This window comes from Vigna unguiculata, chromosome 1 (genome assembly GCF_004118075.2).
Source record: "Vigna unguiculata cultivar IT97K-499-35 chromosome 1, ASM411807v1, whole genome shotgun sequence".
Classification (NCBI taxonomy): Eukaryota; Viridiplantae; Streptophyta; class Magnoliopsida; order Fabales; family Fabaceae; genus Vigna; species Vigna unguiculata.
In genome coordinates this window covers 41414471-41425455 of record NC_040279.1, presented here as the reverse complement: position 1 = coordinate 41425455, position 10985 = coordinate 41414471, and the positions used below count along the sequence as shown (strand labels likewise).

Sequence of the window (10985 nt, the reverse complement as noted above, 5' to 3'; positions counted from 1 at the left end):
AAAATAAAACTATTAGACGAACACATATATTAATCATTATTTAAATGGAAAGTGATGAAGCGAAAAAAAATACAGTTAGTTCCGATAATTTTAATATTATTTTTAGAAAAAAATTATAACTAGAAATGAATTATTAGTTAAACTAATTAATTTATTAATAAACGTAAATAAACTATATCTCATATTTCGGGTTGAAAATAGTAGTGATTGACGAAAGTATGAAAACTACAAGCATATAAACTTTTCATTTTGATGAAAAAATTTGGCAGAGTTTGTTAAGGTTCAAAGGGAAAGGAAATCGCGAAATGTAACGTGTGATCTATTCTCTCACATTCTTCTGCGTTTGCATTTCCTCTTTCCCTTTGTCCCCTCTGTCCTCTTCCTCCCAACTATTTGTTGTTTGGTTTCAACCTCAATACCTGTCTCTCTCCAAAACCAACTTAGCTCACAGATCCTCGATTTCTACTAATCTAAGAACCTGCGTTTTTATTCGCCTTCACATGCTTCATTTTGTTCTCTCTATTCTCTCCTCTTCTTCTGGTGCGTCTTTCTCTTCTCCTAAACCCTAACTAATTCTCTCTGATTCTGAATCTCTCTCTCTTTCGGAAGATTAAATATAAACGATTAACATGTTTTTCGATTTCTATCGCCGAAGCTGATCTGGTGCCTCGGTGTTGTCAATTCGAGTGAAGATCTCAGTTCGTGATTGTGTGTTCGCGGTTTTTGCGGGAATTATGAAAACACAAATCTATATTTTAAATTTGAACGTCCTGAATTTGTTTTCAATCGACGTTTCTCTTCTCCTGTCGATGGAATAATGTTCAATTGATGTGGTTGTGTTTTCCAATTTTGTGTTAATTCAGTGTATTGTGGAATTTTAGCTGTTGGTGTGTTGTTTTTGGTGATGTCATGTCGACAAATTCTTTTCTCCTGTTTAGTATATCTTACCAGTCTTGTGGTCTATTTGGATGCAGAGAAAATGCTGAAAACAGAAAGTGACAGTTATTTGTTTATTTTAAATTTAAGAGCGGGTTTACCAAATCTAATTCCTCACTGATTTGACTTTATCCTTTTCGGTTACTTTGGCGCGTGTTCATTGCATAAATTGAATGCGTAGTCGTAACAACCATTTTTTAAAATTTGTTTGTGAGGAAGATAGCGTGAAACTTTATGGTTTTTGCGTATAAATAAAAAGATTGAAGAAGTTGCTACCTACTTTGGTAGTAGAATGTTCAGTTAGTTGGTTGCTGCAGTTTGGCTGATTTTTTTTTTTTTATTCTAAACTGGTTTAGGATTAATTTTTATCCTACTCTACTAACTTTATTTCTTTCACCCTCTTGATCCTGCTTAATTTATACAGTTGAGGTTAGTTAGCACCTAAGTTTATACAGTGAATGTGGATAATGGATCTTGCCGAGGTTGAAGAAAATCTTTTTGCAGCAAGCGATGCCAAGGTATGATGATATATCTTTGATTATTGAAAAGTTGTTTTGGATTCTTATGCTATTTTTTTTTAAATTAATACCTTGTAAAACAAGTACTTAGGTTGTTTTAGGTGTTTATACTATGGTATAACTAAGGAGACAAATTGCTTTGTATTAGTCAATTTCTTTTTGGATACAGACACTATTTGAAGCTCATTTGAATAATTTTGTTTTAATGTGTGACTTTAGTGAGATGTAACCTATCACCTAACAAATATATATTTTTTTCCTTGTGCAGTTACATGGAGAAATGTGCAATTCTCTTTCTGCAATACTCTGCAAGATATTGTTATTATTTCCTTCTTTAGAAGCATCTAGGCCTAGGAGCAAATCTGGAATTCAGGCATTATGCTCATTGCATGTAGCCTTAGAAAAGGCAAAGAATGTTCTTCAGCACTGCTCAGAATGTAGTAAACTTTACTTGGTAAGATTATTATTGTACAACTCCACTTTTATTCTCTGATTTTTGTCTCCTGGCGGGTGAAGCAGATGTAATTTACCTTAGCTCTTCCTACATGTTATTTTATGTTGGTTGAGAAGGTTATTTGATGTGTAAGACATTTTGCGGAGTATCTTATAAATAACTTCACTTATGATGCAGGCTATAACCGCGGATTCTGTTCTTCTAAAATTTGAAAAGGCTAAATGTGCTCTTGAGGATAGTCTTAAAGGGGTAGAAGATATTGTTCCTCAATCTATTGGTTGTCAGGTGAGAAGTTTCAACAATATGGCATATGGTTCTCTCTCTCTCTCTCTCTCTCTCTCTCTCTCTCTCTATATATATATATATATATATATATATATATATATATATATATATTTATGTTTGTAACCCCCATTCTGGGTTCATGATCCTGTATTCCGGCTCTATTAAGTAAACACCTTTATTCTTCCCTGCTAATTGCTTTCTGATTATCTGAGCAAGGGGAAACCTAATTTACGAGCTTTCACGTATTATTCACACAATATTCAAAAGCCATGTTATTTTGCAATACTGTGAATTCAGCTTTCTTAGCATTCTGACACTTTTATCTAAACACATGCACATGCAAAATGGTACACTTTTTAAGTCATCTTCATAGTTTGATTTTTTTTTTTTTTAAATGGCATTTGTTCAGATTGATGAAATTGTGAATGAACTTGCAAATACGGTATTTGCACTTGATCCATCAGAGAAGCAAGTCGGGGATGATTTAATTGCATTGCTTCAAAAGGGAAGAAAGCTTAGTGACTCTAATGACAGTAGTGAACTGGAATGCTTTCATCTAGCTGCTACTACTATTGGAATCACTTCTTCAAGAGCCGCACTTGCAGAAAGAAGATCTCTTAAAAAACTCATTGAAAGAGCTCGAGCTGAGGATGACAAGCGGAAAGAATCAATTATTGCTTACCTTTTACACCTTATGAGGAAATATTCCAAATTATTTAGAAGTGAGTTCTCTGATGAATATGATTCTCAGGGTTCTCAGCCTTGTTCTCCCACTGTTCAGAGATCTCTTGAGGATGGCATTACTGGTGGTCATTGTCATGTCTTTGACAGACAGCTTTCAAAACTTAGTTCCTTTAACTTTAAGTCAAGTAATAGGGAATCAGGGCAGATGCTCGTTTTGCCTGAAGAGTTACGATGCCCAATATCTCTGCAACTTATGATTGACCCTGTTATAATTGCTTCTGGGCAAACATATGAAAGGGTTTGCATCGAGAAATGGTTCAGGGATGGGCACACGACCTGCCCAAAGACGCAACAGAAACTTTCACATCTTTCTTTGACTCCTAATTACTGTGTGAAGGGTCTTGTGGCTAGTTGGTGTGAACATAATGGAGTTCCTATTCCTGAAGGCCCTCCTGAATCTGTTGATTTTAACTACTGGAGATTGGCGTTATCAGATACTGAATCCACAAATTCAAGATCTGCAAACAGTGTTGGCTCTTGCAAGTTGAAGGGTGTCAAAGTTGTTCCTGTAGAAGAGAGTGGTATCTCAGAGGAAATGAGGGGGAATGCAGCTGAGAACTTTTCTGCACAAGAGGAAGATCATGAACGGTATCTTAGTTTTCTTAAAGTCTTGTCAGAAGGGGACGATTGGAAGGGGAAGTGCAAAATAGTTGAACAGTTGAGGCTGTTGCTGCGGGATGATGAGGAAGCCAGGATTTTTATGGGGGCTAATGGATTTGTTGATGCACTTATGCAGTTTCTGCAATCAGCCATGCACGAAAGGAATGCGACGGCTCTTGAAAATGGAGCCATGGCTCTGTTCAACCTGGCTGTGAATAACAACAGGTGTGTATTGAATGGTAAAGTATAACTGCTTTTAATGCAATTACAAACTTAAAAGTTATGTTATCTCAAAATTGACACCTTGCATTTATTCCATACCATAATTGCTTTGTTTTCTTTTGGTTAAAAAATCTTCAGTATCACAAAAAAATGAACTTTTGCTCCTCCTCTCGCCCTCAAATAGCCTTTAACCCATATATCAGCTGCTGCCATTTTCGATTGACCTCCTGTATATCAGTAAAATACAGTGGCATTGGTCCAGAAAAACCTTTTAAACTTATTTTCGAAAATTAAAAATCCCTTTTTCTGGTTTGTAAATGTTATCATAGTAGAAAAACACAGAAGACGTGCATAGTGCACAAGTGTATGATGAAAATTGATAATCCCTTTAGTCAGCATGTCGCAATGAAGTTTGCTGAGAAATAATAGAATTAATGTAATTGGCTCAATGTCTACTCTTATTTTTTTAATCATTAATAACACAAGGTTGCCCACTTTTTCTTTTTTCGACAGAAATAAGGAAATTATGATATCAGCAGGAATCTTGTCGCTGTTGGAAGAAATGATATCAAAAACTAGTTCCCATGGTTGTGTAGCCGCCCTGTATCTGAATCTTTCTTGCCTTGAAGAAGCCAAGGACGTGATTGGTACGAGTCAGGCTGTCCAGTTCCTTATCCAGATTCTTCACGCCAGGACAGAAGTCCAGTGCAAGATAGATTCCCTCCATGCACTCTATAACCTTTCTACATTGTCCTCCAACATTCCACATCTCCTTTCATCTGGCATCATTGAAACCCTACAATCCCTTCTTGCAAACCAGGGTGATTGCGCTTTGACAGAAAAATGCCTAGCTGTTTTGATAAATTTGGCTGTTTCTCCACCAGGAAGAGAGCAAATGATTTTGGCTCCTGCACTCATAAGTGCCTTGGCTTCCACGCTGGATACCGGTAAGCTCTCGGAGCAGGAGCAAGCTACCTCTTGTCTTCTAATTTTGTGTAACAGGAGTGAGGAATGCTGTGAGATGGTCCTGCAAGAAGGCGTTATCCCTGCGTTGGTGGCATTATCGGTAAATGGAACATCAAGAGGAAGAGAAAAGGCTCAGAAACTTTTGACAGTCTTCCGAGAGCAGCGACAACGGGACCATTCACCTGTTAACACAAATCAATGTGAACCTGAAAGTAGTGATTTCTCTATGCCTCCTCCTGAAACGAAACCGCTATGTAAATCAATATCCAGAAAAAAGGTGGTAGGGAAAGCTTTTAGATTTCTCTGGAAAAGCAAGAGCTATTCTGTTTCCCAGTGTTAAGTCTCATGTAAATTTCTGTTCGATTCTTAACTTTTAGGGCCCTGCTTTTCACCCTCTCACCCGTTTCCACGGGTGCTGCTTACTTTTTGGTTCCCAAAGATGAGATGTACAGGCATGTGTTATTTATGGGAGTTTTTGTCTCATCCATCTTTTAATATCGATCTCATTTTTTTCTTCTTGCGGGGAAAGAGAGTTTTTGCATTTCAACCAGCTTCGTGAGTTAGATTTCCCTTTTAAAAGTTGAGGTAAATTTGAATTATGTCTTAACGTCGAAGAAACAAACCAGTGCAAAGAAACTAACTAGTATCTTATGATAGATGCTGTTGCATGTTATGTTACTCGCCTGGTAGTGTGCCAGCTGCAAGGTATCTTTTTGATTTGGTTTTTTCTAACTACTAAAATGATTTGTTTCTTTTTGTCTGTTAAGACATAATGTTGACAGAAATCCTAAAAGAAACAAAAACATTTATGGCGGGGAATTGGGTTTTATATATGTTTTTAGAAAAACGCATAACTACCTTAATATGATTAGTGACGATGGAGTGGGGACTTGTTCGCAAAAGCATGTACAGTTATAATAACTGACAGTTTTCTGCATAGGTAATTAGCGACGAAGTTAAGGTAAATTTTTCATTACTACACTAAAATTCTATACAGTTAAAAACACGATAAAAAACATCAGCTACTGATATTCACCGGAAAAAGAAAATTCTTTTATGGCATATTACTCAGTGAAACATTTTATACTTCACCTAAAGTTACAAATTACTAAATTATTAAATTATCAAAATAAAGAACAAAATACAAGAACTTCACACAAGACAAGAAACAAAGGTGTTGGCCAAAGAACCGATTCCTTATCAATAGAGAATAATAGGATTCCAATATTCACACTGTTGCAGAGCTTTGTCCACAAATTATTGGGGGGTCCAACCAGTTTGGTTGATAGTTCCATCAAAACGTGTAATACCAAAGCGACATCTTCAATATCTCTTGCTGCAGAGTTTGTATTATTTGGCAATTAGTGTGAGCCACCCACCAATTTTGAAATCATTACTCGATTCTGAAGAAGTTTCACGTGACGGGCATCACAGTGACACTCAAATGTTAACTCAAAATGCATTTATCTAATAAGCAACAACTCAAACAACCAACGTGTCATTTTCTTTTTCTTTTTCTCAGGAAAATGATTTGTATAGAAAAAAACCTTACAAACAACAATTAATGCGTTGGTAGGATTTGATTTTTATTGAACGAACACTACTTTAGAAATCGACCCTGAAATCATTAGATTAATCCTTAATAAACATAGATCTTACAATTACTAGACTAAAACAGATTTAGTGTTCAATGTGTGTGTCTGTGGGAGCAATATCAACATTGATTTTTAATTAAGTAAATAGTGTTTAGAAGTTTTAATTCTAAAAACAAGTCAATTATAAAATTCCATATATATATATATATATTTTCTATCTAAAGTGTCTCAATTCAAAATCAAATACAGAGGGAGAATCTATTCTTTAACTCAACATTTGGACGATTCTATTGTGAAGCTAAACACACGGTACAATGAATAACACTAATGTCAATACTTCACGGCCACAAAGAGATCTCAGCCAAAAAAGAAAACAAAATGCAGGATTTTTAAAAAAAAAAAAAAATCTGTTCCATTGATTTCTGAAACGTTTGATTATTGGCAGAATGAATTGGGTATAAAGAAAAAGTTAAAAGGGAAAAAAAGAAGAAAAAAAGAACCAGATTCTGCAGTGTGGTGCTGAAATTTATGCCACAAATCAAGCAAAAGAATAGATGAAAAGGAGTAGTAAAGTTTGGAGGAAATGCCTGATAATCCACACTCCAAAAAACTCAAAAAGACAACAGCAATATACTGTTATTCTTTTTCTTAATTTATGCAGTACCTGGTTTGGCATTAGTTTGCCAAGTGATGCCACAGACAGAAAAATCGCTCGGTAACAACCTCCCAATAATTCGTATGTTTTGCTAGTTTCATTTTGTTGCTACTTTATTATTCTGCTTGAATTGCTTCTGAACGGTAATACTTGATCAGTTTTTTTACAAAAGTATCATTCAATAAAAGGTAATGATTATGGTGTTGGTTTGTTACTTGTAGTTTTTTTAGTACACAGTAACTGCAAGGTGGTAATTCATGGCACTCAAATTTTAAATCGAAAGGAGTAACCTCTCTGAACTTGAAAAGTATGCATATACATCACTGCATGCTGCAAGATTACAATAGAAAATTTGTTATGATGAACTTCTTGCAGCATTTTTTTTTTTCTTATTATATTCATTATTGCAGGCATTCCAGGAGATGGTAGATGTTTGTTTAGGGCTGTGGTGTATGGTGCATGCCTCAGATCAGGTGAACCATCTCCAAGTCTTAGTAGACAAAAAGAACTTGCAGATGAACTTAGAGCCAAAGTACTGTTTTCTCCCCCATCTAACTGAAAATTGCAAATAGATTGTGATTTGTGACTAGTTTTCAGCTCAAAATTATGTGATCATGTATATCCTCCGTCAAAATTGATTGTTTCACGTTGATCTATTCTGACCCCAATTTGGGAAAACATCAAATCTTATTTTTCTGTAGGTTGTTGATGAATTCATCAAGAGGAGGGCAGACACAGAGTGGTAAGTAATGTAAAAAATGATAAATCATCTGAATCTTCTAATTTCATATGCTTCATATAAGTTTTAAGTTTTGAGAATTCAAATATGAGTTTAAGTCTTGTTTCGAAAAAAAATGAAAAAGTTGATCACGGTATAAAAAAAATATCCATTAATCCATTGTTGTAAGATTTAGGTTGGAATTGAAGTTAATACTATATGTGGGTTAAGTTCGGTTCAGATCACATTTATGTAATCTTTTCATGTTGATTTTGTGATAAAAACAACATAATACTACCACCATTAAACTCATCGTCTTAAGTTTTGAGTTGAAATTAGTATTAATCTCTTATATGCACGTCTTTATCACAAAGTCAAAAGGAAGAAATTACTTAAATGTGATTTCAATCTAATCTATATAAAATATTTACATCATTCTTAACCTAAAACCTTAAAATATAAATTTATTTTCACTTGTAGCGGTATATAATTTTGAAGTTTCATGCAGGCATTTTTGTGTTTTTAACTTGTAAAACAGGTTTCTAGAAGGTGACTTTGAGACCTATACGGTACAGATGAGAAAACCTCACATATGGGGAGGAGAACCTGAACTTCTCATGTCCTCACATGTTTTACAGTTAAGTGTATTTCTTCTAAGTGGCATGAGTTCCAAATTATGATAATTTTCTAATAATGGTTGTGGTTGTAGGATGCCAATAACAGTGGTGATGCAGGATAAGAATTCGAGTAACCTTAAAGTTATAGCTGAATACGGTGAGGAATATGGGAAGGAGAACCCTATTGGAGTTATTTATCATGGTTATGGCCACTACGATGCATTATTGAAGTGTTCCTCTACTTATGTGCAGTCTTAGCTAGCTTTGATATTCTTCATGCTTGCTCTAACTGTTGAGAATGTGCACATATTATTATATATGAATGTCTTTTGTGGAAACTAATTGAAATTCTACATCATACAATGAATACTATGAATGATAGAGTTATTAGTCAATTTATATGATATGGAGTGACATGATGATAATGTTGTCTCACATAATTTCTGAATACCATGAATACAAAATGTGCATATATGACCCGCTAAAATTCGAAGTCACACACCATTACTTGTGAACTTGAGGGTCTGTTCACTTTAATGGATTAGAGGGACGGAGAAAAAAAAGAAATAGAGGGATTAATTTATATTTTCATCCTCTCTCATGAAGATTTGAAGATGATATCAGTCACATTATCGATTATATTATCCATTAATTTTTTTTTGGAAAAGATTTGAAGATTATATCAGTCACATTACGATTATATCCTCCATTAATTTTTTTTTTTTGTTTTCGTGTTGATTTTTATGGAAGTAATTCACGTGTAGCCTAAAGTGTTGTCTTCATGCTGCCATCTGATACTGCAACACAACACAGGTTAACTTTTAGAAAGATATTTAAAAAAAACAATTAATATCAAAAATTTAAAAATTATTATAAGAAAATAAAGTTCAAAAAGTAATTATTAATTTTATTTTTTTTATAGATATTTTATTATTAAAATATGTTATTTTAATTTATTCATTTAAATACTTCTTTTAAAATAATTGTAATTTTTCTCATTTTAATTTTATACTACTTTTAAAATCAAGGGTAATTTGATAATCTATTTTTCTTTTCATTAAACTTAATCTTTAATTAATCAAATCAATTCAATCAGTCATAAACTTTACTCTTAAATTTACTCACTTTCACCTCTAACTCTCTTCAAGTAAACAACAAAAAATTCATGATCTAATCAACTCAAATTCATTATCTTTCTCCTTTAAATCAACCCCCTCAAGTGAATACACCTCGGTGACAATCTAACGTTTAAAGAAGATAATCTTGCACTCCTTAATATATGATTTTTATATATTTATTGAATGACATACTATAACTCAAAAAAATTAAAGTTTTGGATGTCGATATCTGTAAAACAAAATTAAACACTGGATATCGACTTTTGTATATATGAAAAGAAAAATATATCGAATGTTGACATTCGGTATATCGAAAAAAAAAACTTTTAAAACAAATACCGGATATTTAGTTTTGTAGAACAAAATAAGAACCGGATCTCTTGAAAAAAAACACTTGAGGTGGGTCGTTTAAAGAGAAAAAAATTAATTATTTTAACTGAAGGGAAAAATGAAAAATAAAAAGAAAATTGAGGTAAAAAAAGAGTGTTTGGAGGTGCAGAGAGAAGCCTCTACACATTTCAGTTAGCAATGTTTTAGATGTTAATGGGCCTTGCTTGGACATTGCATGCAATCAAATTTAATCAGGCCCACATTCAATGGAGAAGTTAATTTATTTTTTAAAATTAGTAAGTTAAAATAAATTATGAATTTACTTAAAATATTATTTATATCATTAATAGATGAGATTTTTGTCTAAACGTTTTTCAAATTTTATTTTTTGAAAACTAATTACTTTATTGTTTTTATATTGTTTATTTAAATTTAATCATTTTTAACTTAAAATAATTATCTTATTGAAGGATTGTCGTATACACAAATTTTTTTAAGTGAACATTTATTTAAATGTATTCATTTTAAAATTAAAATAATTTTCATAATATTTTACCTTTTAAATGACTATTTATTTAAGTTTAATTATTTTTCAAACTAAACTATCCACTTACGATAAAAAATACAAAAATATATTCACAAAAGAAAAACACATAGGAGTTTCCACTGGTTAAAAATAATTATAAAGTAAAAACCCAGAAAATACCTAAAATTAATTTTAACAAAACAAAGTAAAAACCACCATTGTTCTCTTAAAAACATAGCAAAACATTGAAATATATATATTAGTTGTTAATCAACGAAATAAGGCATGTGGATAGATTATTTGTTAATCACTGTCAGAATCACTGTACGAAAGATAAAAAATAAAATAATGACATTGTCAAAAGCTTAAGTGGGTTTTATTATTTGATTTAGTGGTGCATTGTTAGAAAAGAAATGCAGGCCAAATCCGGTTAGGGTGATGAAGATGGTAAAATGGTGTTATCATATGTTGAAAAATGCTTTGCATTGGAAAAACATCCACATTTCTTGTCTCCTTTCACCTATCTCTTTCTCCTTTTTATCATCTCAATATTTCAAAAATTACTTGTTATAATATATCAACCAGATAGGTTAAAAGAAAACAAGTAATGTATTCAAAGTATAAATAGTTTTACGTTCTCTTTTACTTCAAAACGAATGTGTGAAATAAATAGTTGATTTTTATAGTGAAAACATAGAGAA

At 32.8% G+C, this 10985-nt stretch overlaps 2 protein-coding genes across 3 annotated transcripts; both read left to right on the top strand.

Moving 5' to 3' along the window:
• Positions 1 to 238: 238 nt before the first annotated feature.
• LOC114183089 (U-box domain-containing protein 45-like) lies at positions 239 to 5242 on the top strand. The gene is made up of 6 exons (XM_028069946.1): positions 239 to 540; positions 1361 to 1454; positions 1723 to 1908; positions 2086 to 2193; positions 2603 to 3762; positions 4273 to 5242. The coding sequence occupies exons 2-6, from the start codon at positions 1395 to 1397 to the stop codon at positions 5063 to 5065; spliced, it is 2307 nt and encodes a 768-aa protein (XP_027925747.1). The 5' UTR covers positions 239 to 540; positions 1361 to 1394; the 3' UTR covers positions 5066 to 5242.
• A 1625-nt stretch (positions 5243 to 6867) lies between these two features.
• On the top strand, positions 6868 to 8709 carry LOC114180516 (OTU domain-containing protein At3g57810-like). Of its 2 annotated transcripts, none has more exons than XM_028066833.1 (5): positions 6868 to 7035; positions 7386 to 7507; positions 7677 to 7717; positions 8232 to 8330; positions 8403 to 8709. In XM_028066833.1, the coding sequence occupies exons 1-5, from the start codon at positions 7011 to 7013 to the stop codon at positions 8566 to 8568; spliced, it is 453 nt and encodes a 150-aa protein (XP_027922634.1). In that variant the 5' UTR covers positions 6868 to 7010; the 3' UTR covers positions 8569 to 8709. The 2 variants fall into 2 exon arrangements, with proteins under 2 accessions (XP_027922634.1, XP_027922631.1); XM_028066830.1 differs by having other exon boundaries at positions 6868 to 7056.
• Positions 8710 to 10985: the final 2276 nt, after the last annotated feature.

Excerpts from the sequence above, each read along its gene's own strand:
- LOC114180516 (XM_028066830.1), top strand. The coding sequence starts at position 7,011 with ATGCCACAGACAGAAAAATCGCTCGGTAACAACCTCCCAATAATTC. Across the intron at positions 7,057-7,385 it reads TAACAACCTCCCAATAATTC|GCATTCCAGGAGATGGTAGA; the intron begins GTATGTTTTGCT and ends TCATTATTGCAG. Across the intron at positions 7,718-8,231 it reads AGGAGGGCAGACACAGAGTG|GTTTCTAGAAGGTGACTTTG; the intron begins GTAAGTAATGTA and ends CTTGTAAAACAG.
- LOC114183089 (XM_028069946.1), top strand. The coding sequence starts at position 1,395 with ATGTGGATAATGGATCTTGCCGAGGTTGAAGAAAATCTTTTTGCAGCA. Across the intron at positions 1,455-1,722 it reads TTGCAGCAAGCGATGCCAAG|TTACATGGAGAAATGTGCAA; the intron begins GTATGATGATAT and ends TTCCTTGTGCAG. Across the intron at positions 1,909-2,085 it reads AATGTAGTAAACTTTACTTG|GCTATAACCGCGGATTCTGT; the intron begins GTAAGATTATTA and ends CTTATGATGCAG.